The sequence below is a fragment of the Pantherophis guttatus genome, chromosome 14, assembly GCF_059756535.1.
Source record: "Pantherophis guttatus breed Tessera chromosome 14, ASM5975653v1, whole genome shotgun sequence".
Classification (NCBI taxonomy): Eukaryota; Metazoa; Chordata; class Lepidosauria; order Squamata; family Colubridae; genus Pantherophis; species Pantherophis guttatus.
The window spans coordinates 22,463,105-22,477,643 of record NC_142076.1 but is presented as its reverse complement, the minus strand read 5'-3'; the positions used below and the strand labels follow the sequence as shown (position 1 = coordinate 22,477,643).

Sequence of the window (14,539 nt, the reverse complement as noted above, 5' to 3'; positions counted from 1 at the left end):
TTGTGGCTGCGAGGCAGACCGTGTTGCGTACCGGATGGTTGACGTATAAACGGGAGACAGCATTTGCTTCCCTAGAATGCTTTTGAAGTTTCTAGTCCTCCTCACAGCTGTGGAGAGGGGCTTGGAAAGTGGCCTATTGGGCTCCTAAACTGAAGTGTGTGTCTCGCGTGGAAAAAAGCCAAAAGACAGCCAAATGGCCCCAGCAGGAGACCCTCGGTTGGAGAGGGGCTGCTCAAGATCCTGCTTTTCAGTGAGAGTGGCACTTACTCCAGGGCTCCAGAACAAGCACAAAGTTGTTCCTTGGTGAACAGTATTTCTGCACCGTAATCCCTTTTTTTACAAGCAAGGAAGGATGCTTGGAATAAGCTAAATGCCCTCCAGGTAACAGATGCCACCGAGACCACGTCATTTCGAGGAAGCCTCACTGGCTACTAAAAGCGGCTTTAAGATGTGTGGACTTCAACATCCAGATTTCCCCATCTGGCCATTTGGGGAATTCTGGGAGTTGAAGTCCACAGCCAATGTGGAGAAACGGTACGCCCGGCCACCCAGCCAGTGAGATGCCGCTCTTTTAGCCACTTCCTCAGTAATGTTGAGAAAGGTGGGAGAAAAAAGTGGACCTTTGGATCGGAACACACCACCCAAGTGGCCTTTTTACAAAATCAGGAAAATACAGATAGCCTGCAGGAAAATCCAACAGAAAAGGCACTTTATTTTATTATTTTTTTAAAAAAAATTTTTTTTAACCCACTTGGCTTTGGGACAAGAGAACATTCGTCTCTCTCTCTCTCTCATTCATTGCTGGTGAAGAGATGAAAACAATACTGAAAGCAAAGTTCCCCCTCTTGGAGGTCTTGAGTCTGATTCTCCCCGGTGGTGAAGTGGGGAAACCTCCCGTTTCTTCTCTCTGGAGACATCAGCGTTGGGAGGCCGTCTTCCCAGCCTTTTCTCTGATGTTCTCCCACATGTGATGCCAGCTTGGTGCGGGAGGGGAAAAAAAGGGCAACCAAGAACTGGGCGGGGCGTTTTCAACACACTGAGCTGGGGAAATAATGCCCCTAAAAAGTATCTGGGAAAAGGGGTGTCAGGTTAGGGAAGGGGCCCTGCCGCTCCCCCGAAGCCCCCCCTAGAGAGCGGAGATGGACTGGACCTCGCAGAAAGGCCCGTGGCGCCCGTGAACGTCCTTGGACTGCATGGTGAAGTAGCACCTGACGGAGCGGGGGAACTGGGAGAGCGAGCAGGCCATGGGCAGCGGGAGGGCCTTGATGACGCTGGTCCTCTTCCACTCGGAGGTGGTCCCGTTGCTGACGTCCTCCAGGCAGATGAATAGGGAGAAGCTCTCGATGGGGGCGCACCGGGGGTCCACTCGGCTGATGTTCCACTGGAGGGCGATGCCTTTGGGCTGGTTCACCTGAGCCACCACCAGCTGCAGCTTCTGAGGGGGCCGACTGTCTCCGAGGTCCTTCCAGTGCGCTGGGTCCGGCTCAACGCTCGGCAAGGGAGGCAGGTGTGGAAACCTCGGAGGTGCCTGGAGGAGGCAAGAGCGGCGGTTCATGAGCAGGCAAGCGAAGGGACGCGGCCGTCCCACCTGTCCCCACAAAGCAGGGGCTCCGAGCCATGCAACGCCTCTCTCTCTCTCACACACACACACCAGGAAGTTTGGGGGGGCGGGTGGGAGTCCATGGAGAAAGGCAAGCTTTGATGACAGCAGAGAAGAGGGGAGAGAAAGGATTAAGGGAAGGCAGAGGGGGAAGGACTTCCCTGCTCCCCCATAACCCTCTGCAGGTGTTCCCCTTTCGGTTCAGCTGGAAAGGTCTGGCCAAACTCTTGAAGCCCAACAGATGTGCTCCACGCACAAAGCCCCTGTTCTGTTTCACGTCCTGCAGATGCAAGGAATGGAGCCCCAACTGGCATCTCCTCCCTTCTGCTTTCCACCTTCCAGAAGACCCCCGCCCCCCCCTGCTTTGCCCAGAGAGGGAAGTAATGCCAAGCCCTGGAGGCCTAACCGAAAGGGAGGCCCAGCAAGAGTCAGCGAGCCTCTTCACCTCTGCAGACATGGCAAAATTCCCAGGGCAGCTGAAACCAACTACCATGTTTTTCGGAGTATAGGATGCTCCGGAGGTATAAGACGAACCTTATTTTGGGAGGAGGAAAATAAGAAAAAAAGAAATTCTGCTTGAGAGGCTCTGTTTGGGAGGCTGCATTTGCACCCAAATCTTCACCCTCTTTTAGAGGGGGGAAAAAGTGAGTCTTATACTCCGAAAAATACGGCACCTTGGCTCATTTTGCTGCATGCTTTGCTCAATGGAGACTCCTGGAGGATTCCAAGCCTTCCACACTATTTTAGGGCCAGGCTGAGAAACGAAGAGTTGCAGGAGGAAGTTCAGAATGTTTGGGGCCGGCGACCCCCCTGAAGCCCCCAATGGTTTCCAAGCTCAGTGGCTGCTTCAGGAGGTGTCCTGGCCTTTCCTACTGCAAGCCTGCCCCCTTGTGGCCAAGCGAATAAAACTCTTCCCTTCCAATGCAGGACTTCGCTCAAGTGAAGTCAAATTCAGGAAAAGAAAAAAAAAAAAATCTGTTTCATTTTTAAAAAGTATTCCTTACTATAACGTAGGGTTTGCGTGTGCACCCCATCCTGCCTGCAGGGGACACAGCAGTTTTCACGGTTGGGAGTTTCCGTTCAAATACCTGATCCGGGGATTCTCTTTCAGGCTGCAGAAGGCTCTCTGGACGGCTTTCCTGGCTTCCTGCAACTTTTTTCTTCTCTTCTTTGACCACAGATAAAAAGTGATCAGTACAGCATTTTAAACATTATGCTAAGCACCACCTCGTTAATTGGTGGCAGGTCCACATCAGGTGGCTTCTCACAATTGCCACAGCTACCAAAAGAAGGCACTAAGCTCTGGTCTTCAGGGCAAGGCAAATGAAGAAATCGCCCCCAAGCGCCCCCCCCCATCCTCCCCCCCCCCCGGTCCGTTCACCGGCACCCAAATGCTCTGGGCTGCGGAAGAAACGCTCCAGGGCCAACCACCCTCCTGGAGGCAGCCAGTCCGGGACAAAGATTCCAGTGGAAGAAACGTTTTATTCCTCCAGAGATAACTGGAACATTTTGAAGCGACTGCCCTGGGTTTCATTTGCTATCACGTTTACTCGTCTGCTTTGAGGAAAAGCAGGACAGAGTCCGGAAAGCCATGCAATTAAAATAATGACAAACACCACCTCTACACTGCCATAAAGGTATCAGGAAACCGTCTGCTCACCTTTATCAGGATTGCTTTCTTCATCTGTTAAGTCAATCACCAACGCATCCTGTAATTAGGAGGACAGGTGAATTAAGCGGACTAAGCGGGTCGTGATTTTGGTCCGCCAGCAGCCTCTTGCAGCTTGTAACCACCGATGGACTTCAGAAATACGGGAGGATCAGAAATAGAAACGCATACAAAGCGCAGCAAAGACACTCAGAATTCTGGCTCTTTGGTAACCGCAGAGCAGGAAAAAGACTGGAGAAGGCAGGCCGAGGAAGAGAAAACTGCAGCAGAGCTTCAAAGCTGACCTTGGACTCGCTCACCTGGTCACCTGGAGGGTCTGGGTATCCAGAAGCTGCTTTCGGTGGAGGGGCTGCAGGAATTGGACACAAGCGAGGGCGGTTTTAAAACCCAGAGTTTGCTGGGTGGCTCAAAAAGGCAGAAGCTGGCACACACCTGCACTGGGTACTAGTCAGGGAGGGGTCTTCTAGACACCCCCACCACCAGCCTCTTGGCTTTTCTGGGCAAGGAGGAGAAGCTGACTTGGCCCAAGGTCTGCGTCTTGCTGGGACCAGAGAAGAGCAGCGCTTGGAGACATTGGCTTGTGTGAATGCCCAGAAGCTTCGTTCCCTAGAACGAGTGACGGGAGGGCGTAAGAGCCAAGGGCTCCCTCTCTGCCTTCGGGGCAGTCCTGGTCGGGGGTCTGCAGTCTGCAAGTGGGCTCTGCCTGAGCCACACTCTCTTCTTACCCCTGGACTGCTCCATCATCGGCCAACAAAGAACACCACCACAGCCCCAATGAAAGGCAGCTGACTCAAGCAAGCGGAGGCCTCTTCCCAGGCCCCACTTCACCTGGGCCCTCTACGAGGCATCTGTGGGTCATTTGGAGCCGAGTGCTTCCATGCTCCGCAGGGGTCTGTGCTGGGCCAAGGAGCTGCACCCCCTGGAAATCTGGGCCTGCTGCTTCAATACTGCTGAATGCCAAGATGCTTGCAGGAGACCCCCCCTAATTGCCAGGTTCTGCCCCTCGAGTGTGCTATCATCACAGATTGTATAATCATCAGTCATTTTCCTTTTCCTTGGGGCAAAGGAAGGAAAATGCACCTGGTGCCCCCTGAAGAAAGACCTGCCAGAGGCTCGTTACTTAATTTGCTCCTTCGGGTCCATTTAGATACGCTCAGATTATGCATCTGCTTCTTTTTAGACATGTTTGTTGGGGAGCTGAAAAGCGAGAGTCCCTCTGCGTACCTGGAGCCCTGGCTGCCAGCACCCCTGAGCTTGGCTTCGGCGCCTCAACGCAAAGGACCACATCAGCACCGGACGACCTGATCAAGAAGCAACCATAGTAATTCACGGCGTCTAGCAAGGGATTAGCAAGCAGCCGGCCTCTCCGTTTCCTCCACAGGGCAGACACTCCCTCAGCAAACCATCTCAGACACAATCGACAACTGCCGTTTGCCACTAACCTTTCTGCGGTGGAAGACAAGATTTCGGTCGATGTTGGCTTTTTTGGTGGCACCGGCTTGCCAACTGCGCTCGTGTTCGGAGGCAGGGTGGCACCATTTAACATTTTACACTGAGCGTGGGCCCTGGGCTGCTTGACCTGGGAAAAGGAAGTGGAAAAAAGCCTTTACTGTCAGCTACGGGAAAAGACATTTTGCCACTGATCCTGGAGCCCGGCCTCCATCTCCCTTCCGACTCGCCCTTGGCAAGGACCCCTGCATAAACTTGGCTTCCGAGATCATTCGGTTTTCCTAAGGACCCCTAGAGAACCGTGCCTCAAAAGCAAAAGAGTTCGGAGCCGGAGAGACCCCCGGCCGTGTTTCTCCCGTTATGTAAGCATTTTAGCGTTTATGAGGAACGTCTGAACCAAGGTGACGCCAGCACCTCTGCCTCTCTTGGAAGTTTAGGAAACCACGTTTTTCCTCTGAGCCAAAGCTGTTTCCTCTCTGGTGCAAACAATAGGCTTTTCAGGGACAGGGAGGGAGCAATCAGACAACAGGGCGGTATCCTGAAGTCCTTGGTCAGCCCTGAGAAACAAACCCGGCTAGGAAAGGAGAAGATGCAACATATTCTATCTCACGATAACAGAAACAACGTCTTTATTGTGCATCCAAGACTTTGACCAAGTTGAGTGCCTGGATTTTGGGGCAATGGCCCCCTCACCACTTAAAGGAGACCCGACATCATTAGATCCCATTGAGAGGCACCGAAACGGAGGGTTGGGCTGTACTGCAGCCCCCGATGCACCCTGGGCTCGCCTGTGTCTGCGCCAGAGCACTGCTGCTGAAGGCGGCTTACTTTTTGGGATCGCTCCTTCCTCTGGAACGATATCACAGCATTGATGTGTCTGTCCAGTCTGGAGATTTTCTTCTGCAAGAAAAGAGGAGGAGGTCCTTGCAACACTCCAGCTGCACCAGTGGAACATCTGCCTTGAACCCAAGCCCTGCACCAATGCCCCCAACCCTTCCCAGCTCTTTAACGGGGGCAGAGAGGCTTCTTGTGGGGGCCCTGTCAATCTGCGTGCGAGAACCACAAAGACACGTTGTACAAGCTTGTGCCCTGTTCTGTGTGCGTGAGTGACACAGACCCAGAGCTTTAAAAGAAGCTTCTTCTTACTACAATCTTAATAGCGATGCCTTCGTGTTTCCGCAGGCACTGCGTGTGATCAATTCTTTCATTTAAGCGTCGGAGACCCTGGTCCAATTCTCTCATCGAGGCCTCCAGTCGACTTTGAATCAAGCACTTGACCTACAGCAAGAAAAATACACAAACATGGACAGTTTCAACTAAACATTCACGACACCCCCTCCCCTCCCCAACACAACCGATCAGAAATGGGAGGCCTTTTCCACAGCAGCCAAACTGGACAGTTTTAACCTCCCGTTTTTCCCTTGTGAATTTCTTAACTTTCCCATACCTTTGTATACATGCATGATACATGCATTTATTGTGAAATATTTCCAATTACTGCATTTCTAGCCGCTTCCATCGTTCTGGCGAGGCCCCTCCCCAGTCTTAGCATCCCTTCTGCTCAGCCGAAAGCGAGTCGCAAAGGCCACGGAGGATCTGAAGGGCAGGGGGACTGCTGCCCACCCAGCCGTGACTCTGGCCTTGCCTTCCGTGCTTGCTCTTAAAGGCACCACTTGGTGGGTTTCCAGAATGCAAAAGTAACAAAGACGTGGGAAATCAAGTTTATGCAACTTGTACTTTGGAGGCAGAAGACACCCCCACCCACCCCGGGGTTATTTCTAAAGCCATCCTTCTCCAAATCTCGTAACGAAACCATTGTTTCCCCGTGGCAGAATCGCGTGCATGGATGAAGCAAGCCCGAGATGCCAGGAAGAAAAGGCAGGCGCTGCTCTTGGTGGAACATCCCTGGGATGCAGCTGGAGCGAGACCTCCCCACCACCACCCACATATTGCGACTGTCCATGCAGCATTACCTGTGGACTCTTCCAGCCCGAGAAGGGCCTGAAGCAAGCTATCAAGACAAAAAGAGTGGTTATGAACGGCTAACAGGAAGAGCTCCAACCACAGAGCGACGGCTGACAAATCTACCAGCGATAAGCCACAGCGCTGCCACCTTCGGGCCCTGCGTGGCCTCCATGGGAAGCGGCACTCGCAAGAGACCCCTGCGCCAGAGGGGCAGCATTCGGAAGAGCCAACGTCCCTGTCAGCCGTAGCCCTTTACCTTTCCCAGCCCGGACTCCGCTTTCTCCAAGGCTGGGGTGGTCCCCTCAGCGGGATCCCCGGAGGCTTTGCTGCGCTTGGAAAGGACGTTGCCTTCCTCGCCGTTGCTGGACGCTGTCCTCTTCCTCTGACCGTCTCCTGCCAGGAAAGACGGGAGACCTTCATGGAAGGATTGGGGAGGCGAATCTGAGCCCTGCCAGACTGTGCTAGGACCAAGCTCCAGGGCCTTTATCTCTTCAAGAAGCCCCCTACCATCTTGGCAAAAATGGGTTACAATGAATAATAATAATACAATAATAATACAATAATTACACAAACGTATCCATGTTTTGTGGAAGGTTGCCACTGGCCACCATCCCCTAAAGCAAAGGCAAGCTAGGATGGAGCTCCGCTGTCCAAATCACACACTTTACAGGTGGTCCTTGACTTACGACCACAATTGAGCCCAACATTTCTGCCGTTAAGTGAGACATTTGTTAAGTGAGTTTTGCCTTCTACCAAAACATGGATCATCAGGGGGTTTGGGACCAGCTGCAAGAGAAAAAAGTCAGCTCACCACCTTTTTATTGGCTTTTAAAGAGACCCCAATCTTACCCAGGTGCACTGTGGGCGCCCTGTCTCTTTCAGGCACCCCGAGGCGGCTTGCTTTCTCTTGCAATGCTGGAAGAGTTTGGCAGACGGGTGTTTTGGCTGCTGCATTTATGGTGGTGTTTCCGTGCGTGGAAGAGGCTACCGGGAGTTGATCCGGGAGCTGCCCAGCCGGTCCCGATTCCAGGGACACTTCGACCGGCTTCAACACAGGGGAGGCGGATTCCTTTTCATACCAGTACCAAAGGATGTCCTGCAACGTGCCGGCATTCAAGAACCTCTTGACGTCCGGGTTCGGGAGCATTTTCTGGGGGTCCTTATAAATGCTGATTTCAGAATTCACCAGCAAGCTGGCCAGGGGCTCCTTGGCCGCCGGCGGCTTCCCTCCGGCTCCGGTCTCGCTGCTGCGGAGCTCTTCCTGGGGCTGGGGACTGAGCCCGTTGGCTTCAGCCGGCCTCTCTTGGCCCCCGGCTCCTTCTCCACTCCTCATCTTCCTCAGATGCTCCATCTGCTTCCGGCTGCTCAGCGCCATCGTCTTCCTGGCCCGCAGCGGCTTCTGGACCTCCACGCCTGGATTCATTCTCCCGGCTGAAAGACAACATGGCTCCCTCAGGACCCCCCCGACCCCCCCCATGGCCACCAGAGGCCGATCCCGGGGGTCCCATGGCATCCGGGGCCCCTGCGTCCCGGGCTCTCTGCCCGCCCTGCCAGGCTCCCGACTGCAAGCAGCAAAGGGCCCAAGGGCCCATGGCCAGAGGGCCCCTCCCCTCCCCCACCCCGCCCGAGGAGGGGGAGGGAGGAGGGGGAGGCGCAGCCCCGGGTTTGATGGCCAGGAGCCCCCCAGGCTTTCCCCTCCCTCCCTCCCTCCCTCCCCCCTCCGGGCCGGGGGTCTCCAGGCCGCTTCCGCCCACCGGGGGCCCCGGGGCCGACCTTCCAAAGGGCGGCGGGGGTCTCTGGGGCTGGACTAGGTGACCCGCGGACCCCTCCGCCTCCCTTGCCGGCCGCGGGCCAGACCCCCGGGAGGGAGGAGCGCCGTTCGAGTCCCCGGAAGATCCGGGAGCCTCCTCCCTCCTCATGGGGGCCACGGCCGTTCCTGCCGGCCACCCCAACTCACAGGCGCTTCTGCGCACGCGCGCCGCCTCCGCCGCTCTGCCCGGAGTTCACCCCCCCCCACCCTCGCCGCCGCCGCCGCCGCCGCCGCCCGAGGACCGAACGCCGCGCACGCGCAGAGCGAGGCGCCAGCTGGGGGCGGGCCTCGCCGTCACTCCCCGGCTTCGGGTTTGGCGAGGAGGGTCCTGCGACCAACCGGGAGGCAGAGGAGGCGGGACCTTCCCCGTCGCGCCCTATCGGCAGCGCGCCGGGCCCGGACCTTTGTCCCGATTGGCCGTGCTCGCCGAGCCGTGGTTTGTTTGACCCGGTTCCCTCGGTCGCACGTGTGAAGCCGGAGATGAGGGTCGGCGCCCGGTACGCGCGCCCCGAGCCCGTGTGTGTGTGGGGGGGTGATGGTTCGCGAGGGAAAGGCTTCCCTTCCAAGGCGGCGCCTGCGGCAAAGGCAGCGTTGTAGCAGGGCTGGAGCGGGTGGGCGGGTGGGTGAGGAGCCCCCCCCCCCGGCGCCCTTTTCACGACCTCGGCGGTCCCGGAGCCTCCGGCCTGGCGCGGCCGTTCCTGGCGGGAAGGAAGCCGGCGGGTGCCCGGTCAGGATGGATCTGGAAAGGGACCCTGGAGGTCTTCTAGTCCGACCCTGGACCAGGACGCCCGTGTGTGTGTGTGTAATGTGTGTATCTATCTATCTATCTGCCCAACTCTCTCTCTCTCTCTCGGGGCCCCCTCCCCGCCCCGAGGCCTCTTCATGGGGCGCCGGACCACGAACTCTCGGGGGTCCCTCTTGGACCGGAGCTGCCCCTCCGCCTCCCCCGCCACAGACGCACCTTGTTTTTGGGGGGAGGGGCCCTCCGGATGTGTCCTGGAAGGCCTTGCTAGAAAGCCCTCCCCTCCCCCTCCCCCTCCCTCCCCGCCAATCAGAAGGAGAAAGTGACCGTCCTTCCGCCTCGTCTGGGGCCGCCTAGAGCGCGGGGGGGGGGAGGGGGAGGGGGGAGCAGCCTGGAAGTGCCCCCCCTCCCTCCCCCTCCCTCTAATGTCCAGGCTGGGAACCAGCAAAGGTCCAATCCTGGCTCCGTCTGGGCTGCCTTCAGAAGCCGCACATTTCTTCAGTCGGGCTTCGTGTGGATGCATCGGCCCCAAGGTCATGGGGATCGCTCCAGCCCCCCCCCCCACTTCCAGCTCTTAAATCTGCCCTAACACTGGACTTCTACCCTGCACTAAAAGCAGACGGTTTGTTTAGATTCAGCGGCTCAGCCTCCTCAAGTTAAGGACCTTAAGTTTTTACCTAACTTTCTTAATTTTAACTTTTCATATTTACCTTTTTATCATTGGTGAGCCTCCCAGGGCCACCTTATCAGTGAGACGGGTGCCAGTTAATTAATAAATAAATCTGCAACCAGGTGATACAGCCGCCTCCTTTCTGTGTGTGTGTGTTGGACATTTCCTTCAGGCTTAATCTGGGAAGGCCTGGGGGCTGTGCCCTCCACCTTCCTGCCCTGCGCAGGAGCTTCTTTTTAACAAACAAGCAACTGTTCCCTCTCAGTCTTACTTTTCCGACAGCTGCCATCCACTATTTCCATAGTTTTCCAGGAGCCCCAAGTGCCACTTTCTGCTTTTGATTGATCCCGGTTCCCGGCTCTTTGCGTGATGGATGCCCCTGTTCCAGCCACTGTCTCTGGCAGCCTTTCACAGCAGCCGGTGTGAAGGGCCTCTGGTTGGGTGTTTTTTATGGGTATAATACCACTCCCGGCCTCAAGAGGAGACGCAACCTGTGTAAGGCCAGATGGGCATTTAAATCGGAAAGAGACCCTTCCTCAGTCCCCCCCCTCTGATATTAAAAATGGTCTGCAGTTGACTGTTGGGCTCCAAGAGAGGCAGGCAGGCTGGCTTGTGAAAACCAGGGTTTATATTCAGCCTGATGGGTGAATCCTGCAAGTGAATGTTTATTCCTTACACTACCATTGAAAACAGTGGTTTAAGCGTGACTTAAGAACTAGGTCAGTAAGATTGGCAGCCCAGCCCTGGGCTTGTTTCTTGGAAGGGGAAGCAGACTCAGAATAGGAAGACTGAAATGTCTGGCTGGTGTGGGGTTGGCTCCCACTATAGCCCACCAACTGCATTAGGCAGTGAAAATGGGCATTTGTTTTTTTTTTTTTTTTTTTAAAAAAGATGGCATTATCTTTTGTTATCTGCCATTCCTAGGTGGAAGAAAACTCACCGCACAATTTCCGCCAACATCTGGGTGGTTGAAGGCGTAAAACGACCAGGAGCCTTAAGAGGCTCCTAAACTCACGTCAGCCTCCTTAATGGCTCGCTTAGGCCTTTGCAGAGGCTGCCGCATGAGTTGTCTTAATCAGCACTTGCATTTTTAGAGGAGAACTAGGAAGTCACTAACCACAAAAGCTGACTGGTGCCAACCTCCATTTTATTAAATGCATTTTCACCCTAAGCAGAAAATCTAATCTGGCAGAAACTCTGGCAACGTTACTGGCCAGCACTGATTGTACAACTACACCAAGGTGGTCTCTGCCCCCAGAAGTGCACAGAACCTGGTGGGGTCTGTCAGATAAACTTGGCTCAGGCGGTCTGTCCTCGCTGCCCGTCACCTGGCGGTGGGGGATTTTCCCCTCTGGGGCAGTGACTGAGGCCTCCCCAAGCACCTCAAGCTGCTGTGAACAAGGGAAGCTTCCCTCCGTGTGCAGATAACACGGATCATCCCTTAAAGTCTCTCTTTAAAAAAAGCAGTAATGCAGCAGCAACCCAGATCTTTGATAGCTTCACAGATGGTTTAATTCAGGTTGACCGTAGGTGGAGCTCTGCCACAAATATTCAAGCTGCTTGACGCGCCACACGTCTCCTCCGGAGGAGCCCACCCTGCCTTGGAGTGCAGAGGATGAACGGCGTAAGGGGAGAATTGGGAGCAACGCAGCCCCCACCTCCACATTCCCATCCTTTGGAATGCCCGGTTCCTCCATGTTGCCCCATCTCAGCTCTGTTATCGTTTGGAATTTGAGTTGCTTTCCTGCAACTCTCTGCTCAGAGGTTAAATGTCAGAACTGGGCTGCCGTTTAACCCACAGTTCTATTAAGGTTTGTTTGCGTCCTTACGGTCTTCTTCTCATAATGCAACCCGCTTTCCATTTTTTGTCGGAAAATCACTCCCCAGCACAAAGGAATGTATTGCGTTTTTTTAGCAGGGGGAGGGGGGGGGGAGATGTCACTTTAGCCCAGCCTTGCTGCTGTGTTTCCAGCTGTGGCCAGCCTCGAGGTACAGGAGTTGTAACTGGGTGTCTTTTCCTGCTCTTCCCAAATCACAGAAGAGAACCCCATATTCTGGAGCAAGTACTGCAGAGCGGAAGGAACAAGCAAGACAGACATTTTGCAGCTGAGAAGATGGGAGACTCAGTTAAACTGAAAAGAGAAAAGGGTGTAAATGTGGTAAGCTAATTAATGGAAAGAAATTGTCCCCATGGTGCAAGATTTGTCCCTTCTAATTCGTCAGCAAGGGAGTGTGTCTCTGCCTCCTCCTCCTCCTCCTCCTCCCATTTTCTATGGCAAACTGAGTGCCTGCATTGCATAACAGATTGTGAGATCTCTGTGACGGATGCAGCTCAAGGCGTGCGTCTCTGGGCGGACAAGTCATCTGTGATTAGCAGACCTCTCAAAACCTTGGCCCAAAGTAGGCAAACGGGAGACGCATGGTTAAATCGGTGCATATTTACTCCAACAAAAGCCCTGTATTATTTGGGCTTTACTTACACAAAGGTTTGTGTAGAATAATGGCATTGACCCTATGCTAGAGTGCTCTCTTGTCATTGAAATACACAACATCCACACAACCTGGTGGCACCGAATTGTATGAGCAATTTACAAAGCACCGCACAGATCTGGCGTGAATAATAGGCGCAGCGCTTCTCTCAAATTGCTGAGAAGGTGCTTTGAACATCTTGCTAACCCATCTCCTCCCAATCACTGGAAGACGTCTTATTTTAAAAAGGCACGTTGGTAGCCATTGGCGCATGAGAAATGACTGAAAATCTAGAGGTTGCAAGGGATGAAAGTATTCCTAATGTTGACTGATAAAAGATGCGTGCGAGAGAATCATAGCTGGACCCCTGGCCAGTCAGGAGATTGGCAACTGAATCTCAGCCATCCAGGCCCTGGTTGCCCCAAAGGTGCTTTTTCAAAAGGCAACTGGACTTCCTTAGTTTTCCTTGAAGATGTTTCGCTTCTCATCCCAGAAGCTTCTTCAGTTCTGCTGACTTTTCTTCACTTGTCTAGAACTGAAGAAACTTCTGGGATGAGAAGCGAAACATCTTCAAGGAAAACCAAGGAAGTCCAGTTGCCTTTTGAAAAAGCACCTTTGGGGCATTAGCAACTGAAGACTGCCCATCCATCAGCCCAAGCTGGTAATCCTGCTCTGGGTTTGTTTTCCTCTTCCCTACCATTCCACTTTCCTCTCTTACCCTGCTTATTAGATTTTGAGCTAGAGGGCAGAGCCTCCGTTCTTTTTGAACCCCTGCACCACCTTCTGGAAAATCAAGGCTGCCTCTGCGTGTGCCTAACTCTCCTGCCTTAGCTGGTGCGGTGGATGCTTGTAGCTTGGCCACGCGTGATCCGCCTCCCCTTTCCCTGGTATTTTTCTGGGCTTCCTGTTGGGTGAAATTGTCAAACACGGCACCTGCTGTGGCGTTGCAAAAGGGCACATTAAGCCTGCCTTGCTGGATGCCGGATCGCTTGTCCATCACCGCGGATGTGCAAAGGCGCCTGCCAGGAGAGCCGCCGGCTCCAGCAGGGGGTTAAAATGTTATGGCTGCATCTCGGGGAGTTGTCTGCACACCTCGGTCTGGCCAGCTGTTCACCAAAACTGTCTGCTCCGGTTGAAGCAAAGCAAGGTGAACAGAGACTTCTGGTCTGGGAGCAGGAAAACCGGGCGAAGTTTTTCCTGTCTGTAATAAGGGAAGGAAGGTGGAAGGTAGAACCAAGACTGAGAAGCTTCCTGGCTAAAAGGGAACAAGCCTCTGTGTGCTTTGAAGCAGGATGGGCAGGCCCGGTTCACACATCCTGCATTCTCAAGGTGTTTAAAAGCATGGTTTATGGAGCTTGAAAAATGATGCCCAGCAACGCCTGGGAAGAAGATTCCACTTTGATTGGTTGAGAAAGAAGCGTCTCACGATTCCCAGAAGTGGAAAATTTTGCTGAGGCTTTTAAGAGGATAGAGCAGCTTAGCCTTCTGGATTGCACTGCCCATCCCGGCTGTGGAGCATGGGGGCTTTCATCCAGCATGTGTGGAGGGCTCCAGGTTTTGGCAGGACAGAGCGGATATGGTGCCCCCCCCCACCCTGAGGTCTCAAGAGGCTTAGAATCTGCCGAACGTTTATCACAGGTTGGATCCCATAATAAATATCTCAACCCCCCCCACCCAATCCTTTCATTGTTTCTGAGGTGGGGGATGAGGAGGACAGTGAAGTGGGCCTGCCCCCAAAGGCTGGCAGTCGAAGTGGCCACACCAAAGAGGCTTATTGTCTTGAGTTCTCCCCCTGCCCAGAGAGGAGGAAGCCCCCGCCCACAGAAGGGAGTTGCTTCTTTGGATTTTCTGGTCTTCCTTGGAAGCAGGAGTTGTGAGCAGGCCTCCCACCCACTGTGCGTGGGAACAGAGGCCACTTAATTAATTCGCAAGGAAAGCAAGGACACACATGCACGCACGCACACAATGTGGGGCACAAAGAGAAGGCATTAGGGCACCGCTACCCTTCCGCCTGCCTGATCCACTCTGGCCTCGTGGCAGAGGATTGTGGAGAGTCTCAGGCCACCTGGGTGGATCTGAGGTAACCCGAACTTCTGCCAGCTTCGTGGGGGCCCCTGAGCAATTGAACAGAAACTGAGCAGAATAATTCTGCTGCCTGCCTCACC

At 54.3% G+C, this 14,539-nt stretch overlaps 2 protein-coding genes across 5 annotated transcripts in view; one reads left to right on the top strand and one right to left on the bottom strand.

Moving 5' to 3' along the window:
• Positions 1–692: 692 nt before the first annotated feature.
• ATF7IP2 (activating transcription factor 7 interacting protein 2) lies at positions 693–8,808 on the bottom strand. Of its 4 annotated transcripts, none has more exons than XM_034441483.3 (11): positions 8,641–8,808; positions 7,533–8,114; positions 6,940–7,076; positions 5,865–5,996; positions 5,547–5,618; positions 4,712–4,848; positions 4,494–4,570; positions 3,569–3,618; positions 3,261–3,309; positions 2,689–2,768; positions 693–1,528 (listed from the first exon to the last, which is right to left on the bottom strand). In XM_034441483.3, the coding sequence occupies exons 2-11, from the start codon at positions 8,104–8,106 to the stop codon at positions 1,127–1,129; spliced, it is 1,710 nt and encodes a 569-aa protein (XP_034297374.2). In that variant the 5' UTR covers positions 8,107–8,114; positions 8,641–8,808; the 3' UTR covers positions 693–1,126. The 4 variants fall into 4 exon arrangements, with proteins under 4 accessions (XP_034297374.2, XP_087734847.1, XP_034297375.2 ...); XM_087878721.1 differs by having other exon boundaries at positions 2,689–2,765; positions 8,641–8,777; XM_034441484.3 differs by having other exon boundaries at positions 8,457–8,652.
• A 1,155-nt stretch (positions 8,809–9,963) lies between these two features.
• GRIN2A (glutamate ionotropic receptor NMDA type subunit 2A) overlaps positions 9,964–14,539 on the top strand; it is a 63,874-nt gene continuing 59,298 nt past the window's right edge. Inside the window, exon 1 of the mRNA XM_060684071.2 lies at positions 9,964–12,064. Within this exon, the coding sequence (XP_060540054.2) occupies positions 11,675–12,064 (390 nt within the window). The 5' untranslated portion in view covers positions 9,964–11,674. The remainder of the gene's footprint in view (positions 12,065–14,539) is intronic.

Excerpts from the sequence above, each read along its gene's own strand:
- ATF7IP2 (XM_034441483.3), bottom strand. The coding sequence starts at position 8,106 with ATGAATCCAGGCGTGGAGGTCCAGAAGCCGCTGCGGGCCAGGAAGACG. Across the intron at positions 4,849-5,546 it reads GGAAGGAGCGATCCCAAAAA|GTCAAGCAGCCCAGGGCCCA; the intron begins GTAAGCCGCCTT and ends TCCTTTTCCCAG. Across the intron at positions 4,571-4,711 it reads TTGTCTTCCACCGCAGAAAG|GTCGTCCGGTGCTGATGTGG; the intron begins GTTAGTGGCAAA and ends CTTCTTGATCAG.